General features: G+C 36.0%; 2 protein-coding genes across 2 annotated transcripts; both read left to right on the forward strand.

Annotated features, from left to right (window-relative positions):
* Positions 1-7,471: 7,471 nt before the first annotated feature.
* LOC107807282 (cation/H(+) antiporter 15-like) lies at positions 7,472-11,438 on the forward strand. Its single transcript, XM_016631638.2, has 3 exons — positions 7,472-8,039; positions 8,500-9,495; positions 9,890-11,438. Exons 1-3 carry the CDS (start codon positions 7,812-7,814, stop codon positions 11,180-11,182), a joined length of 2,517 nt encoding a protein of 838 aa, XP_016487124.1. The 5' UTR covers positions 7,472-7,811; the 3' UTR covers positions 11,183-11,438.
* Positions 11,439-16,935: 5,497 nt separating this feature from the next.
* On the forward strand, positions 16,936-18,788 carry LOC142162110 (uncharacterized). Its single transcript, XM_075218421.1, has 4 exons — positions 16,936-17,077; positions 17,264-17,412; positions 18,114-18,242; positions 18,300-18,788. Exons 1-4 carry the CDS (start codon positions 16,936-16,938, stop codon positions 18,786-18,788), a joined length of 909 nt encoding a protein of 302 aa, XP_075074522.1.
* Positions 18,789-20,581: the final 1,793 nt, after the last annotated feature.

The following is a 20,581-nucleotide window of genomic DNA, read 5'->3' on the forward strand; positions in this document are numbered from 1 at the left end:
TAAGTTCGTGACGCTAACGTGATTACCAGAAGAAAAAGTTAGACCCCTAAGTAATAAAAATCAATATCGACTGGTGAACAAGATAAACTAAACATGAATTAAGGACTGAGTGATTTGATAATGATCGGCATCATGAGAATTTCAGATTGCGTTCCAGCGATAATAGAATGGAAAACAAAAGAAGATTCATCAGAAATTCAGAGAAAGGTCATTCAAGAATACACTTCCCTAAAACAAGCAATGTGAACAAAGTTAAGCTTAAGGGACTGTATGTGCCAGTTACACTAAGTGTCACCATCGCGATTAAGGAATTTTGTTATCCTTGGTACTGAAGGATTACCGCAAGGCGAGTAAGGGTCATCGATGATGTGAAAGTACGCCAAAGATGAAGAGGTAAAACATCTATAGGTAGGTTGTCATAGCTCTAACTCTTAGTACTCTCCCAACGGGGAGAATATGGAGTGATGTGGCATTAAGTCAGAATTAAGTGGTTCTAGTAATTATAGAATGGTAAAGGAAGAATATGAAAAAAATGAAAAAGGGATGATATTGCACTTATTCAAGGCCTACTGATATGCTACGATTCCAGAACATTATGCAAGCACGACGTCAAGGAGAGGAAGTAAGGGTTCCGGCCCAGGATGTTTTTGATAAATAAGGAGCTAGTGCGAGATGTAAGTTAATATAAAAGGAATAAACCAAGAAAGATTACGTGGAATATTAACATGAGAATAGGCCAACGAGTAATTAGCAATTGATTCAGGAAGAGCCTAGTTATAGCTAGACAAGTAGTTACCGATGAATCAGGAGATCGTGCAAGATAAACATAGTAAAACCCCAATATAGTAAATTCAGCCTCGCAGTAATATCATTATAATACTTGATATATATTCAAATAGGAGTTGGAGTCGGGCTAGTTAAAGGTACCATATGAATTTTACGGGAAAAAAAGAGAGTGCCACTGGGAAGACAGTCAAAATATCAGTTCAGAAGCAACCCTACAAGCATAAGGGCGTGGAGGTAAATAACTACGGATAATTATAGGCAAGGAAGGACATCAAAAGGTCTGTCGAGTATGCGATGTAATAATCTCGTAGCTTTACAAGAGTCAGAGGGTCCTCCGTGAGTACTAAAATGAAAGACTAGATGAGAGAATAAGGAAGAAGGCTCCAGCCTAAGCACAGTGACCTAAAGAGGAAATAGTCTTGTAACAACAGTCTCACAACAACATTGTATGTACTCCATAAGAAAGTGGAACCTACCGTGGCTAATGAACGGGAAGAAAAATCAGAAGTGATATTCAAGATCACATGAGTTGTATGGAATTCAATATGTGTTGGCACTAAGGTAAGCTAAGTATGCACGCAACAAGGGAGCAGGAAGACCAGGAAAAGTAATTGCTTACATTTAAAGAAAATTGAGAAGGAATGGAAAGAATCATTCGATTAATAATCCAGAGTTAGTTATGTTATGAACGCACTTAAGAGTTCAGAGTTTTTATACATGCAACATGTATGTTGACAATAATACAGACATAGAAGACTCTGGTTTAAGTTAAAAGAAGAAATTGAGCCCATGGCATAGACAAAGGATTGAGTTGTTAGAAGATTGTATCATGGATATTCCATAATGCCCATGAAAGGATAAAGTAATAACTAATACCATGACCCGCGGATCGGAAGATAGCTTAAGACTACATTAAGGTTGATCTGAAGGAAGAGGAAACTAAAGAGTTACATCAACCAAGTAAATCAGGAGTCTGATTATTGGATCCAGAAAATTATAGAATTCGTGATTGCGATCACTTTAGGATCACTCTTAATATCAGAGGTACAAGAGAGAAATTACAACAATCATGTTCTATAACGGACCTACGATAAAGCCAGTCGGAAAAGTATCAGCCTCATAAGAAGTCAGTACGAAGCTCCCACCGGATAGTGTATGCACCAGAGGTGCAAGTATTATAATAGAACTTCAAGTTATGCACATGAATTATACGTATGTGGAAGGGAGGTCATGAAAGAGATAGAAGATACGATAGAACGTACGAAATACTCAAATGTAAAAGGTTGTGAATAGTCCATACTTCAAATAAAAGGATAGAAGTGCTGGGATTCAGTATCCAGGAATGATAGCGACATCGTCAGTTGCTTATCCTCCAGCCTATGGTTTATAGGTATCGAGGGGTCTAGTTAAGAGAATAAAGAAGAGTTAGAGATGAGATGATGTCTCGTTTGATGTTCCAGAATAACATTAGAAAATTGGTCGCAAGCTAAAGTATGGTAAAGCGACAAGGTTTTAGGAAGACATGAGTAAGGATAAGAAAGGGCAAGTGAGAATGTGACGAGAATGGATACGTCCTCGGGATTAAGCCCATGAAAATAAGAAAAGCTGATAGTTTCTCTAAGTTATTGAAAGCTTAGTATTGCTTGGATGAACTCAAAGGAGTCTAAGACTAGTAGCATTTAGAGGAGATGGAACGCTACCCTGGTAGTAGAATAAAGGTATAATTAAGATAGATGAAGGATGATGTTTGGGCCTTCAATGGAGTAATAATTTCAAGAATTGTACAGGATTAAAATACCTACGTAGGATAAATCACATTGGGATACTATGAAATACGATTATAGAAGTATAATGTCGTATCGCCCCTAGGTGGATCAAGAAAATCACTTCAAATGTTCCACGATGAGACGTGAGCCCTAGCAGAAAAGTTACATAAGAGATCAAGTTATCAGTGATAGATGATAGATCAACATTAAGGTAAATCAACAATGGTTGGACAAAAATCACAAAGTATGAGGTGAAATTAGGCCGTCATTCTTAAGATGAACTATAATGAAGAAGCATTAAAGGACATAGATTTATACATAAAAGATAAGCAACGAGATAACCTGGAGTTTGGTAGTAAACCTCAGTAATGATAAATCAAGGTAAGAGTTATGGCAGTAAAGTCATACGGATGGATAAACGGATCTATGAAATAAGATATAACAAAATTCGTAAGTTCGACAAAGTACTGAGTGAAGAACTTCAGTATACCTATAGATTCCCAGAGGGACATCTTGTAAAACTTAGTATATATTCATATAGTGAGGCCTAGATATTGACTAAAAGCTAGAGGAAAGAGGAGAGAAGAATCGCATAAGCGCACATAATAGGAAGAAGTCGTACAGGCTGCATGACAGAAGGTAACAACAGTTACGAGATTAGAAGGATTCTGACCATAAGTCATGGTGTGAGAAAGAGGCCTAAAGGGGAAAATTCCCTAGCCTTTGGAATTATTCCCAGAACAGTTGCCTAGATGGCAAGGAGAGTACTAAAGTTTTCGGAAGGCATAAGCCATGAAAATGATAAGTGCATCAGTCAACATTCGGGGACAAATGTTCCAAAGGGGGGAATGATGTTATACCTCATTTTTCGTATGTGAAAGTACGTCATAAGTAAATTGATGGAACCTCGAAAATGAGATGTTACATCCCGCATTTTCGTATGTTAAAGTTTCGTCGTAAGTTAATCGGCGTAAGTTCGGGAATGAGATTATTTTGAGATTATAAGCATTATGCTATTTCAAACAAGTGATGGGTAATTCGTGAAGGTGAAAGGGTAAACGAATTGAAGGAAATGAGTTTCGTTGAAGTTTGACATTTTATGATAAAATACAGCAAGAGTTAAAATACCCGGTATTTATGGACTAGTATCATACAAGGTACCACGTGACCATAATAGTAAGGTATATAAGGTGTGTTAAAAGGGAGTAGTATTCTAAGTAATATGAGATAATTCTTAATTATATAGGTAATTGGTTAATTATTGGTTTAATGGGAGATTAACCATGTAATTAAGGATTTGTGAATAAGTGGGGACAAAGGCCCCCACGTGGCAGCCCATGAAATGGTTAATAAAGCCACCAAGTGACTCATATGATATGAAGAAAGGTGTCACATTATTAGAGCAATTACAAGCAAAACTTTGCTTTAATATAGTTCCTCAACAAAAACTATTTAGTACAGTTCAGGCATGTCTACACATAATAAACTCTCAATCCTTTTAAGAGCAAATACGATAATTTCTCCTCTCTAAAGTTGTTTCTAGATTCTTTTTGGTAAAGTAGTTGTATTTTTCGTTTTCAATCATACTATCATTTAGCAAGCATGTTAATACAACAGCTAATAAACTGATAGAAAAATATTACTAGTTAGTAACTAAGTAAATGCAAAAGGATTACAACGCTAGCAATATGAATTCAACGAGATTTCTTGAAACAAAAATTCCAACAAGATTTCTTAGCGTCTTAAGCAACGTGAGGTTTTGATATTCTAAGGGAGTATGGTGTAATATTTTTCAAGAATATCATACGGATTTTTCCCTATTCCAGGTATGTTAAGGCTATCCCTTCTTCTTTCTTTTGGCATGATCTATATGACACAAACGAAATGAGCAAATGCACAACTTCCATAAATGAATCTACTCATAGAAGTATTAGAGGTGCCTATGTTCTTGAATTCCCATGTGTCTTATTATTACATCTTCTGTTCATGGGTCTCAGAAAATACGTAAGTTGATAAAGTTTATTTCATGATATTAATCAAAGGCAAATTGGTTTTATGACACTCCAAAAGATTTTATTGACGTACTTCTCATGCATTGCATTCATTTACACTGACCTATGACTAGATGGTGTTATATATATATATATATATATATATATATATATATATATACATATATATATATATATATATATATATATATGTCTATATTCTTGATTTCCCATATGTCTTATTATTCTATCATCTGTTCATGGGTCTCAGAAAATACGTAAGTTGATAAGTTTATTTTATGACATTAATCAAAGGCATAATGGTCCTATGACGTTCCGAGAGATTTTATTAACGTATTTCATATGCACTTCATTAATTTATACATGTACATTGACCCATGACCAGATGGCATTAAATACGTGTATATTATATGTATATGGGATATGGGAAAAGGTTACGGCGTTATATACGCACCACCACCTGATCAGCTGGTATACGTTGATGATTTGCCCACAGTGGCCGAGATGATATGATGGGATGCCCTCAGAGGCTTGATGATGTTATGAACGCATATACCCATGCATGGTATGACATTTATATGCATATGCATGACATTTTAAATATTAAAGGATTTACCGAGCTATTCAGAGTTATATGTCGAGTATTTTACTCTATGTTTCTCTCATATCTATTATTTATTGATTTTCATTCCTTACATACTCGGTACATTATTCGTACTGACGTCCCTTTTTCCTGGGGACGCTGCGTTTCATGCTCGCAGGTTCCGATAGACAGGTCGAGAGTCCTCCAAGTAGATTATTAGCTCAGCGAAAAATGTTGGTGTGCTCCATTTGCTCCGGAGTTACTTGTTTAGTCAGTATAATTTAGACGTGTATTGTTTGGTATAGCGGGGCCCTGTCCCGACCTTTATGATAAATAAGTATTCTTAGAAGCTTCTAGACAGATGTCATATATACGGATACATGTATGGCCTTGTCGGCCTATGTTTTTAGTTTACAAATGACCATGTTGGCCTTATAGGCATGTATGTCACATGTATAAGTATTTTTTATATCATGTTGGATCGCCCTATATTGAATTTTCCCCTATGTTTATTGTGGTCAGCTCATAACGTCCAGTTTGGCTCATTTGCCAATGAAAGTACAATGAGAAAGATATGTTATGTTGGTACTCGATTAAGTAAGGTACCGGGTGCCCCTGCTGCCCATAGATTTGGGTCGTGACAATAACAATATTGTGATGTAATTTATAAATATTTCCTAAACTTTTTCTTAATTTTTTGTTTTAAGGTATTATTTCAAGGTTGGACTTAGAACTTTTGAATGTTCCAATTAGTTTTATAGCCATTATTATTAGTAACTTAAATAATGTAAGTCCAAACCAAAATCAAATTAATATTAATATTAATGCTAACAAAAGATATTCAATTCAATACTACGAACGGTAATGTATTGAATATCTATTTTTTATTTTGCAATAATTTAGATTAAAACTGCATAATCTATTTTTTTTTTCTTTAGCGTTTAGTCATGTAATTAATACTTCCTTATTAGTCTACTTATTTTAGCATAACTTAGTACTTTTAGATTCTGTTTATTTCTATTATGGCTTTTTAATTAGCAATATTTATATTACATAATTTTATTGTCTTTATTATTGAATATTTTAAGATAATGCCATGACACATCTCATATTTTGTATTATTTTCTTGGAAAATACCTTATATAGTTGTATCTTACTAAGATTAAAGAAATATTTTGAGCACAAGTTATATGTTTTGTGCTACGAAGATTTTTTACCAGAAAAAACCGAATAACTCGAAAACCCGAGAAAAACTGAGATTGAAAAACTCGAATTTTATTGATTTGGTTTGGTCTTTAGATTTAATAATCCGACACAATTAGTTTGGTTTGGTAATTACAAAATCTGAACCAACCCAACGTATATGCACCCTAGTCAAACCAATCTGGCTATCTTCTTTATTAGAGAAGTCAGGTCAATATTAACTGAATGTTCATTTGATTCAAATAACTCATTTACAGATTGAATCAGTATTAACTAATAATAGAACAAAATAGAAGTGAAATTCTATATAGGCAATTCCATCAAATTGGGATTAAGTTTAAGTTTTTTGTCAATACATGGCCTACATTGCATTTGTGAGATTTATCCTAGGTAGACACTCGCATATTTGCATATAAGTGTGACGTTAATTAGAGAAACTCTACTTTTAGCCTGTAATTTTTCTTAAAACTCAAACTATTTATATTGGAGACAAATTGATGTAAATATAGTGTAGTGGATAAAGATGATTCATGTAATTAATTAATCCCAACTAATTTTGAATTGGACGATACTTAGTGGGTCATGGGTGTTTGGACATAAGAATTGTAAAATTCCAAAAAAAAAAAAATGAAATTGTTTTTCAAGTGAAAATATTATTTGAAAATTAGAGTTGTGTTTGAACATAAATATAATTTTGGGTTGTTTTTGAATTTTTGTGAGTGATCTGAGTAAAAATTTTGAAAAACGATCTTTTGGAATTTTTTAAAATTTTGAAAAATTCCAAAATTCATCTTCAAATAAAAATTAAAAATTTTATGGCCAAACACCGATTTCGAAAGTGAAAAATTCTTAGGTCCAAACGGGCTCTTAATTTTTTTTAATGCATGATTCTCCGAGAATTGTTTTTTATTATATTGAGGATTATTTAATTTATTTACAGTTTTTGGGTGTTTGTCCACTTTCACCAATCATGCTACTTTCAAGCCTTTCTGTGGTTACGTTGCTGCAGTTCCCATTTTTGTAGTTACTTATTAGTTTACTTTCTTAATTTATCAAACAGAAAGAAAATTGCACATTCTCATCCGAACAAAAACTATGAAGATTAATACTTTCTTTATGCCCCCAAAATGGAAACAAACAACCTAATCTTCAGTTCTCTCTCAAACTTTTACCATAATTTTCTGCTTTATCTCTTTTCAATTCTTTCTCTGAAAATTTTACATAAACATTTTCTTTTTCTTCTCATTCAAAAACTAATTTTCCTACACAATTAAGGTCATGCAAGTATTGCATTGATAACAGTAACTGAGCCAGGAATTCTATTAAGAGAATTCAAAAAGCTGCATGCAACTTCGAACCTGTGATCAGCTAAAGTAATTTTTGAATCGCTTCTGATCAAACTTTAAGTAATTAAATAAACAAAATACCGGTGATCAATACGACGACGTAGGGAGATGCAAAATGGCGGACGAGATAGTAGTAACAAGCTCGGAGAACAAAACAGAGGATACGATTGTATGTTATGCTCCTATGATGATAACCACGAATGGAATATGGCAGGGTGATAATCCACTTGATTATTCCTTGCCTCTATTCATATTGCAATTGACATTGGTGGTTGTCATCACTCGCCTTCTCGTTTATATCTTGAAACCACTTCGTCAACCTCGTGTTATTGCTGAGATTCTTGTAAGTTTACACAATTCTCCAATTTATATGATCGCATTTTCCATTGTCATTTTTGTCAACATTATTTCTTATGCGGCTAGGAGGTCGCAAGTTCAAACTGGGAGGACTCTCGCATAAGTGTAACGTAGAATAATGTATATATAACATAGCCAATGTAGCACAGTGCTTCCTCAGGGCGGACCTTAGTGTACCTAGATACCCTTTATTTGTCAACATCATTTCATATATTAATTAAACCATGAATTTTATAATGAACAATTTTAAAGGTTGTAAGACCAATTAAAATTGTATTGTTTTTGTTGGATAAAATGAATTAGAGTTGACAATAATAACGGTGATATTCTTGGTATGGATAATCTTTTCTTTCTTTTCATTTGGTGAAATGGTGATAAAGTAATATTATTTCTGTTAACTTAAGTTGTTTTGTATACTATATTAATATTGTGCAGAATGGTGGCAGGGTGGTGTAATATTAGGGCCATCAGTATTGGGAAGAAGTAGCAAATTTGCTAATACAATATTTCCTCAAAGAAGTGTAATGGTTCTTGAGACAATGGCAAATATTGGCCTTCTTTACTTCCTCTTTCTAGTTGGAGTAGAAATGGACATTGATGTGATTAGTCGAAATGGTAAAAAATCCTTGATTATAGCAATAGCAGGCATGGTATTGCCATTTATACTAGGGAGTTCATTCTCCTTTATGTTGCATGAGACCTCACAACATACTAAACAAGGAACTTTCATCCTCTTCCTTGGCCTTTCCCTTTCTGTTACTGCATTTCCTGTTCTTGCCAGAATCCTCGCGGAGCTCAAACTTATAAACACTGAAATTGGGAGGATCGCGATGTCAGCTTCACTTATTAATGATATGTTAGCATGGGTTGTGTTAGCATTTGCTATTGCCTTTTCTGAGAATAAAAATATGACATTGGCTTCACTTTGGGTGATTCTATCAAGTACAGCCTTCATTTGTTTTTGCTTTTTCGTCGTTAGGCCATTGATTGGAAGGAGGATTAGACAAACCCCAGAAGGCGAATCGATTAGTGAGTTCAATATATGTCTCATTCTCACAGGAGTTATGGTTGCTGGATTCATAACAGATGCAATTGGAACACATTCTGTTTTTGGAGCTTTTGTCTTTGGTTTGATTATACCAAATGGTCCTCTTGGTTTGGTACTTGTGGAAAGGCTAGAGGACTTTGTTTCGGGTCTTTTGCTGCCTCTTTTTTTTGCCATTAGTGGTCTCAAGACAGAGATTACTGCTATTGATGGAGTTGGAACATGGGCAATTTTATTTGTTGTAATAATCCTAGCTTGTGCTGGCAAAGTACTAGGTGTATTCCTTGCAACTCTCTATTACAAAATGCCATATCATGAAGGCCTTTCTCTTGGTCTACTCATGAATGCCAAAGGCCTCATTGAGATGATTGTGCTCAATGTTGGTAAAGACCAAAAGGTAATTAACATATACTGCTTCATCTTCTTGTAGAATGGGAGCCTCGGAGCAACGGTAAAGTTGTCTTCGTGTGACCTTTCACGGGTTCGAGCCGTGGTAACCGTCACTAATGCTTGCATTGGGTAGGCTGTCTACATCACACCTCTTCGGCAGCGTCCGATAAAGTAGTTTCGTGTGACCTACAGGTCACGGTTTCGAGCCGTGGAATTAGCCACTAATGCTTGCATTAGGATAGGATGTCTACATCACACCCCCTTGAAGTGCGGCCCTTCCCCGGACCTTGCGTAAACGCGGGATGTCACCGGGCTGCCCTTCAACTGAGGTATTTTACCTATTGAACACCTGAATCTGGGCATTGCCAAGGAATTAGACTAAATGTTTATGTAAAATGTAGGTTTTTGATGACAAATCTTTTGCTATAATGGTGATGGTAGCAATAGGCATGACTGCAATCATCACACCCATTGTGACAGTAATTTACAAACCAGCAAGAAACTTTGTCCCATATAAGAGAAGAACAGTTCAAAGAACAAAGTTGGATAGAGAATTCAGAGTACTGGTTTGCATCCACACAACTAGAAATGTTCCAACAATTATCAATCTTCTTGAAGCTTCCTATCCTACCAAGAAATCACCAATATGTATATATGTCCTACACCTCGTCGAGCTCACTGGACGTGCATCCGCAATGCTTATTGTTCATAACATGAGAAAAACAGGAAGGCCAGCAATTAACAGAACACAAGCTCAATCTGATCACATCATCAATGCATTCGAGAACTTTGAAAAGAACGTCGGATGTGTTTACGTGCAGCCTCTCACTGCTATCTCCCCTTACTCCACAATGCATGAAGACATTTGCCTTTTAGCAGAGGACAAAAGGGTGGCACTAATAATCATCCCTTTTCACAAGCAACAAACAGTTGATGGTGGAATGGAAGCTACAAATCCAGCATTTCGAGCTATTAACCAGAATGTATTAGCAAATTCACCTTGTTCTATTGGAATTCTTGTGGATAGAGGCTTAAGTGCATCAAGAATGAACCAAGTTTCTCACCATATCGCCGTACTGTTCTTTGGCGGACCAGATGATCGCGAAGCATTAGCGTATGCATGGCGAATGAGTGAACATCCGAACACCAATCTCACTGTTCTTCGGTTTCTCCCCGGAGAAGCTGCAATTGAAGCAACAAGATCAGATTCAACCAAAAGCAGGAATGATCACAGCATACTAACAGTAGCAACAGACAGCGACAAGGAAAAGCAACTAGACGAGGAATATATAAAAGAATTCAGGACAAGAACAACTAATGATGAGTCAGTAATTTACACAGAAAGAGTAGTGAATCATGGAGAAGAGACAGTAGCAGCAATAAGGAGTATAGATAATTCACATGACTTGTTCATAGTTGGTAGAGGACAAGGCAACATTTCCCCGTTGACGGCCGGGCTAACTGACTGGAGCGAATGCCCGGAGCTTGGAGCAATTGGTGATCTTTTGGCTTCCTCAGATTTTGCAATGAAAGTTTCAGTTTTGGTAGTGCAGCAATATGTTGGAATAGGAATAGGGGATCAAGTCACCACCCCGGATAGTCCTAGCCGACATTATGAACACTTCAACATTGATCATTCGAATCGCAGGCCACAAACCAGAGAACAGCAACCTGGCTTTCATTCACAACCCTGAAAATTTGGTAGGATTCTTGTTCATATCAAATTTTTTGAATAGTACTGTAGCTTTTTTTTGTTTTGTTAAACCTGTTCTTGAATTTTGCTGCATGTAAATTGTAAAGCTTCCTACTAAGCCAGCTACAATCTTTGATGTATTTGGTCTTCCATTAAAAGAGTAAAGTGAAGATAATCATAAAACGAGTTCATTTTCCACTGTTGTTTCTATTGTCCCCTTGGTTCCAATTGTGATTAATATGAATGTCACATCCCTCACCTACACAGGATTCTAGAATTGGGATTCCAAAAGAATTTGTTTTGCTAATTGGAAAATCGAGTTAATATTTGGAATTAATTATGTGGTGGATCAATAATTTACACAGTTACCCACAAAAATAAAACTATTTACCCTTGTCTGCCCATTTGTTTTTCTACCCATGAACTAATTATATTTCCTACCTATAGTAGGTTTTGTGGGGAATTTTTTCTTTATTCTCCAATTCATTTTTATTTCTATGCTTCTTTTTTTTTTCTTTTCTCTTTTTCTTTTTTTTTCATTTTCTTCTTATTTTTTTCTTTTTTCCTATTCTAATTTCATTTAACTTCTTTTTTTTAATATTCTTTTTCTCTTCATAATCTAATTTTATTTACTATTTTTACTATTTTTTATTATTCTTTTTTTATATTATTACTAAAAAAAATCAAATTGTGTACCAATTAAATGTAGCTAATACAACCAAAAAAATATTAACTAACATATGATATCAGTATAGTATATATCTATACCAACAGGATATACAACTATACGCAAAGAGTTAAAAAAGTTTAATTCAATTATTAGACTGAAATAATATCAGTTGTCAATAAAAATTTCAAAAATTCTAAAAGGATCGAATTGTAAGAGTATACCATTACATTATATAGCATACTATAATATATCATATAGCATACTATTTTTATTATTTTTTGCATTTTCAGTTTGCCCCTCACGCTTGGGTAAAAGCTTAAAACAAATTAAAAGGGAAAAGACAAGTGAATTTACGGGTAATAAGTATACTATTATAGTATATTGTATACTATTACAACATATTGTTAGAGTATCTTGCATATTATTACAGTATACTATAACAATATATTGTATACTATAATAGTATATAATTGCAGTATAACTACATACTCTTATAGTATATTGTATACTGTAGCGGTATACTGTTAGGTAACTATGTTCTTTTTCGATTATTACAATATACTATTGCAGTATATTGTAAGCTATAATAGTATATTGTTGCAGTATAGCTATATACTCCTACAACATATTATATATCGTAGCGGTATACTATAATTGTGTTCTTCTTCGATTTTCAACTGAAAATTTCGATCTCAATCACCTCAAATAAACTCCAAATGCTATCAAATTTCAGTATGAACTTCTAGAAGGTATTATAAGAAATATTTAACAGCACCCACTTTGAATCAAATAAGAAATCTTCAAAATAAAAATTTTAAACTCAAGAGCTTCAAGCCCAACAATGGTGAATATTCAAGTACATATAAAAATTTAGACGCGGAGGATCGACAGCACATGGTAAAAAGGGAAACCTTTTATCTCTCCCATTTAGTCAAAACAAAACAAAAGAAGAAACGTCATGCCTAACGCTAACACTTTCCACCTACCTACACTCTGTCGCCTTTCTCAAGTACTATAATTACAGCTCATATTTCGCTTTAACAACAGATACCATTTCCCAGCTGTAGAGCAAATCAACAACATTATGGATTCAGAGTCACTACATGGTTCTATTATCTTCTCCACCGTTGGCAGAACCAATTACGACTTCGATATCTTATCCCTCAAATCTCCCTTTTCTTTCCTTGATTCTCCACTCCATAGTACCCAATATCGCACAGAGCACGGCCTTACCGATGGTTCCTCCGTTAATTTTAACGGCCAGTTCGTTGACGAAGATGAGACTCTTATCTTTGTTTCCGAGAGATCAAGCTTATTCTTCTTGTATTGATGAATATTTATGAAAAGTAATACTCCTGTAGTAGTACAAGAAGACGTATACAGTTGGAACTTGGAAGTTAGAAGGTGTCGGGTAAATAGTTTGGGCCCCATGGGTAGGAGTAGTAAATAATTTGGGTCTGGGCATTAAAGGGTAAATATTTTAGGATTAATGGGTATAAAGTGAGATTTTCTCATAAAAGAATGACAGCTGGCAAAGAGTACACAAAGAGACGCGGGCCTTAATAGATACGGGCAAAGGTTCAAGAAAACAAGAAGGAACGGTTACTCGGATCTCTTAATAATTTGAAGGGACATCGGTGGAATGAACCAAGATAGCAAAAAAGTACATATACGTATTATCTGCAATTAATGAGCATAAATAATGGGAACGTTATAGAATCTTCACGAAACAGTTACGATTGCCAATTATAACATTTTATTAATGTCATTAATTGCTCATAATGGCTTTATTATGGGAAGAAAGAAACGTAGTACATAGAAATAGCTTTAAAAGGAGAGAAATAACATTTTTAATGGACACACTGGTTATTATTGGAATATACTGATTTACATTGCTTTATTTTGCTTACTCGGCTACTTCTCAATTCAATTTTTCTTTTTCATTATATCATTATTTCTTTATTTGATTATCAGTAACCCGAGTTCTTCTAAAATTAAGCTTTGACCGAAATTTCTATTTTTCGGTTAAACAAAATGGTAATGTTACCAGGAATCGGATAATTTTTTACTTTCTAAACTCTTTTGTCAAAACAATCATGTTGAATGTCAACGACAACAACCAACAAAATTTACAGTACCAAGAAAATCAACAACATCAGAAGAATCAACAAGGCGATGGAACTCCAGTCCCTTCACAACGAAACTCTCCTCGACAATCCCGAGAAGGGACTCCTGACGGATCTGAATCAAATATGAACGAGCAGTTTGAGAATGATCAAGCTATTGATGAAGCTTTGAAAAAATTAATCGCTCAACAAGTGAGTAATGCTCTTCAGGCTTTTGCTAACCAGTTGCCGGTTGTACCACCAACCAACTCCAAACATCAACACCGTGGAAAATCCTCGCTCAGGACACGTTAACTCAGGTAGTGGAGGAACTCCCAGCGAATCTCGTGATGGAGGGTCAGGTAACCCAGTTAATTCTAATTTACAAAGTTTAGTACTAACTTTGCAGAAACAGCTCAAGGAGCAGAGCGATCCCATTGAGCAGATACCTGGAGTGCCGCCCGTAATCAAGGGAATAGATATGGACAAATACTCTTAGCAACCTTGGAAGTCAAATGTCGCTCTTTTACCAATTCTAAAGAAATTCAAGATGCCTGATATTCCGAAATACGATGGAACAACTGATCCACGGGATCACGTAACTGCATTTACAACTGGTGTAAAGGGCAACGATTTGATCAAGCAAGAAATTGAATCAGTATTGGTCAAAAAATTCGGAGAAACACCCACGAAGGGAGCATTGCCTCTTTTACCTGAAAATTTTATTAATTCTTTTCCTGAGCTTGCAGATTCATTTATCAAAGCACACTCAGGAGCTCAAAAAGTTGAAAAGTGAATGAAGGACATTTTCAAACTAAAACAAGGAAATACAGAGCTGCTCAGGGAATTCATAGATAGATTCCAGCGTGAAAGGATGATGTTGCCATGTGTACCTGATAACTGGGCGGCTATGGCCTTTGCTAGTAATCTAAATGAAAAAAGCTCGGAAGCCACGAGGAGACTCAAAGAAAGCTTAAGAGAATTTCCAACAACAACTTGGAATGATGTTTATAATATATACAACACAAAGCTATGGATAGAGGAAGATACTATCATTGAGTCTCGGAAAGATGAAAGAGTGAGTTCAAGACGAGCTGAAACTGAAAAAAGATCCGATAAAAACAGGTACGAACCTTACATGGGACCAGCAGGAAGGGATTCTCATTCAAAACAGGAAAACCCAAGGTATGATCCTAGATCAACAGATAGAGAGTCAGGTTCATCATCAAGGTTCGGAATAAAACGAAACATGCGAGATACGCGAGATGATGACAGAAGCTCGAAAGCAAAAATCGGCGGCTACAGTTTTAATGTTAGCACATCCGAGTTGGTGGATGTTTTAAGAAGCATGGGAGACAAGGTATGGTGGCCAAAAGAAATGAGATCAAACCCAAATAGGAGAAATCTCGATTTTTGGTGCGAGTTTCATAACGATCACGGTCACGGTCACAAAACGGCGGATTGCATATTGTTACAAGGTGAAGTAGAACATTTATTAAAACAAGAGTACTTAACTAAATTGTTTAGTGAAAAAGGAAAGCAAGCATATATGAAGAATAAGCAGGAACCGCCAAAACCTCCTTCACCAAAAAGGATGGTTAATGTCATAAGTGGAGGGGAAGAGATCAATGACGTAACATATACGGTAGCAAAGAAGATGTCAAAAATTACAGTTACCCACGGAAAGCGAGTTCGATAGGTTTTGGAAGAAGATAGTATAAAATTTGATGATGCTGATGTAGATGGCGTGCTGACCTCACATAATGATGCACTAGTAATATCTTTACTTGTACATGACACTAACGTAAAACGAGTTTTGATTAACCCAGGTAGTTCTATGAATATCATTCTGTTGAGAGTGGTAAACGAGATGCAAGCCAATGATAAGCTAATACCCAAGACACACACCTTCTTTGGTTTTGACAACTCGAGCATCATAACAAAATGGGAGATAATACTCACCACATTCGTAGAACGAGTAGTCAAAGACACCAAATTTCAAGGAGTAGAAATGGATATGGCTCACAATATGATTCTCGGTAGACCATGGATTCACGAAATGGATGTTGTTCTATCTACTTTACATCAAGTTATCAAATTTCCTTCACAATGGGGAATATGACAAATCCGTGGTGACCAACAAGCTTCTCAAAGCATTAACTCCGTGGCAGATTCAAGCGCAAAAAGTGATGAAAAATAGCAATCACAGAAATCAGTTGAGGATACAGCAACACGAGCCTCAACTGAAGCGGGGCAAATAGATGTAGACTCGTGGCCTGATATTATTTAAGAACCAGAAGAAAATAAAAACATCAAACAACAATCGAGGAACTGGAAGCTGTGGTACTATTTGTACACTGGCCGGACAGAAAAGTCTACATTGGGACCAACCTCAACCCAGAGATGAAACGTAAGTTGATTGAATTTTTAAAGGCTAACGCAGATTGTTTTGCTTGGTCCCATTCAGATATGACAGGTATACTACCGGAGGTAATGACCCACAAATTAAATGAAGATCCATCATACCCACCTGTCAAACAAAAGAAAAGGAAGCAAGGCTCCTTTAAGAATCAAGTGATTCAAGATGAAGTGCAAAAGCTTTTAAAAATCGAGTCCATCCGCGAGGTAAAGTATCCAGATTGGTTGGCTAATACTGTAGTAGTGCCCAAAAATAATGGTAAGTGGCGAGTTTGTGTAGATTATACTGATCTAAATCAAACTTGCCCTAAAGATTCTTTTCCATTACCGCACATAAATCAACTAATTGATGCTACTGCAGGACATGAATTATTAAGTTTTTTAGATGCCTATTCAGGATATAATCAGATTAAAATGAATCCTCTAGATGAAGAAAAAACTTCCTTTATCACAGACAGGGGGACTTACTGTTACAAAGTTATGACGCTCGGCCTAAAGAATGCTGGGGCCACATACCAAAGGCTAGTGACCCAAATGTTTCAAGAACACCTAGGAAAAATCATGGAGGTGTATATAGATGATATGATGGTCAAATCACAACAAGCAGGGGATCATATTAAACATTTATCAGATACATTTCAGATTCTTCACAAATTTAACATGAAGTTAAATCCTGCGGAATGTGCATTTGGTGTGTCATTAGGTAAGTTCTTGGGATTCCTTGTTTCTAATCGTGGCATTGAAGTAAATCTCGCGCAGATTAAAGCTATTGAGGAAATTCTGGATATACTTACGAACAAAAAAGAAGTGCAGAGGTTGACATGAAGAATAGCAGCATTGGAAAGGTTTATTTCTAAGTCATCAGAAAAGTGCTTCAAATTCTTTTCAGCCCTAAAAAAGCAAAATCAGTTTGAATGGTCTGAAGAATGTCAACAAGCGATTAAAAATTTAAAAGTGTACTTGTCAAATCCACCATTGCTAGCCAAACCAAAAGATGGGGAAAAACTACTCATCTACCTTGATGTTTTAGAAGTAGCGGTAAGTGTCGTATTAGTTCGAGAGGACCAAGGTAAATAATCTTCGATTTATTATGTTAGCAAGTCTTTATTAGATGATGAGACTCGATATCCTTATTTAGAAAAACTTGCACTAGCATTAATTATAGCATCTAGGAAATTAAGGCCTTATTTTCAATGTCATCCTATCTCTGTAGTAACTGTCTACCCTTTACGTAATATATTGCATAAACAAGAGTTATCGGGTAGATTAGCCAAGTGGGCTATAGAGCTAAGCGAATACGACATAACATATCAACCTAGAACTGCAATAAAGTCACAAGTTTTGGCAGATTTTAGCCCATGGTTACAAGTAGAGGTAGAAAAAGAACTGCAGGTATTTAACAGGTCTAATCCAGGTACTTGGACCTTATTTACTAATGGTTCGTCAAATATAAAAGGAGCAGGTCTAGGCATTGTCTTGGTACCACCTGCGGGAAAAACCATATGACAAGCCATAAAATGTTATCCTATCATTAATAATGAGGCAGAATACGAAGCTGTGATTACAGGTTTAGAATTGGCACGAGAGCTCGGAATACAGTAGGTCTTAATCAAAAGCGATTCGCAGCTCGTAGTTAACCAAAAGTAGGGGATTTATATAGCTAGAGAGGCAAGGATGCAACAATACCTAGAAAAAAATGGGACTTAGTCAGACAATTCCAAACTTGGAAAGTCACGCAGATACCAAGGGAAGAGAATGTCGAGGCAGACACTTTGGCTAATCTTGCATCCGCGGCAGAAGTGACAAAGGAAGAAAACGCTTCTGTAATACACTTGTTTCATTCAGTGCTTGATCAAGACAAAACCGAGGTAAATTACAATAATCTAACTTAGGATTGGAGAAACGAGATTGTCAATTTTCTGCAGTATGGAATACTACCTGAAGATAAGAAAAAGGCTCAAGCACTTCGCCAAAATGCTACTCGTTACTGTTTAAATCAAGACAATTTATATAAAAAAATGCTCGGTGGCCCATTAGCAAGATGTCTCGGGCTTTCTCAAACGGAATATGTGATGAAAGAAATACATGAGAGATATTGTGGAAATCACGCTGGAGGAAGATCTTTGGTAAAAACTATAATTAGAGCTGGCTATTACTGGCCAAAAATGGAAGAAGAGGCAAAATATTTTGTGGCAAAATGTGACAAGTGCCAAAGATATGGCAACAACATGCATCGACCAGCTGAATTGTTACATCCGGTTGTTGCACCATGGCGTTTTATGAAGTGGGGGATGGATATCGGAGGTCCACTACCACAACCCAAAGGCAAGGTAAGATTTCTGTTAGTACTCACCGACTATTTTACTAAGTGGGTAAAAGCAGGAGTCTTAAATAAGTATGAGAAAAAAAGGTGAGAGACTTCACCTGGCAAAACATCATATGCCAGTTTGGGGTTCCAAAAGAGATCATGTGCGATAACGGACCGCAATTCATAGGTGCACAAATCACAGAATTCTTCCAAAGTTGGAAAATTAAAAGGATTACCTCGACACCTTATCATCTAGTGGCCAATGGACAAGTTTAATCAACAAATAAAGTTATTATCTACAACTTGAAGAAAAGACTAGAAGAATCAAAGGGCAAGTGGCCAGAGGTACTACCTGGAGTCTTGTGGGCTTACCGAACAACAACAAAAATAAGTACGGGAGAGACACCGTTCTCACTTATATACGGTGTTGAAGCCTTAATTCTAGTCGAAATAGGGGAGCCAAGTACGAGATATACTCGAGCTACTGAAGAGATGCGGGTAATCTGGATTTGCTTGAAGAAAGGAGGGAAACTGCCTTAATAAGGATGGCAGCGCAAAAATAAGTTATTGAGCAGTATTACAATAGGAAAGCTTGTCTCAGATACTTCAAGATTGGAGACTACGTACTCAAGAAAGTTTTCTAATCCACGAGGGCAGCCAATGCAGGAAAGTTAAGTCCAAATTGGGAAGGGCCTTACAAGATTCATGGCATCGCAGGAAAAGGTGCATATGAGATTAAAACCCTGGATGGCAAGATTCTACCTTCAAGTTGGAATGATGTTCATCTAAAGAAGTACTATTTCTAAGGGAAGGAAATACCAACGGTCAGGTATCCCCACTTATGATTTTTATTTTTAAATTGTTAAAGTTGTACTAACAATTTTAGATGATGGGCAAAAAGCTAGCCCACACTAAATGATGAATTTAGACTTGAAAGGCACGCGAAAGAAACATAATTTCCGGTCTAGGGTTACAACTATTCTAATGGAAATGTGATGGGTTAAGTAATCTTCATCTAAAATTAGACCTCCGAGTCATGTATGTTTTTCCTTTTCAGGGAAAGGACCGCATGGAAGGAATAATCTAGGGGTGAGCATAATACCGACCGAACTGAAAGAACCGGTCGAACCGTGGATTTTGGTTTAATCGGTTTTTCGGTCGGTGCACGGTTTTAAAATTGTTAATTTTTGGATTTTCGGTGCGGTTTACGATTTTTGTATTTCGATTTTCGGTTAAATCAAAAAATCGAAATTTTTGTATTACCCATCTTATTGTCTACTGAGCTTACTTCTCTACCCAGATTCACATTAAGTAAAAGAAAGAAAAATTACCAGGGCAACCATAAACGCTGATTTAATAATAACACTTGCATAGAATATGTATGGTTTCACCGCATCAATATCTATTGAAAGCCATACTGTCATTAACATTCAATAACTGAAGTTCAAAGTCGCTCAAAGAATAAGCACGGATGATGTCCTTAATGCAAAGCTCAGGCGCCAATGTTCTCAATCACAACGCCTTTGTCCATCCTCTTCACAATACCGGCAATAACCTTTGATGTTCCTACAAACTGTAAATACTTCGGTGTTCCTACAACTGTTTGAAACCGAAAATATAAACCGGAAATAACCGAACCGAACTTTGAAAAAACCGCACCGAACCGTAAATACTTTGGTCTGATTTGGTTATTAATACTATAAAATCGAAAACCGATAAACTGAACCGTACTTATATAATAACCGATGAACCAACTGATGCCCACCCCTAGAATAATCAAGTGCTTGAGATTTCATACTTCAAAGCTCAAACGCTTGGGGGACTATATAATATACATATAATAAATGTATAAGGAAGGAAAAGAAGGCTGAAACAATTAAATTTCAAGTCAAGCCTAAA

The sequence above is a fragment of the Nicotiana tabacum genome, chromosome 1, assembly GCF_000715075.1.
Source record: "Nicotiana tabacum cultivar K326 chromosome 1, ASM71507v2, whole genome shotgun sequence".
NCBI classification, from domain to species: Eukaryota; Viridiplantae; Streptophyta; class Magnoliopsida; order Solanales; family Solanaceae; genus Nicotiana; species Nicotiana tabacum.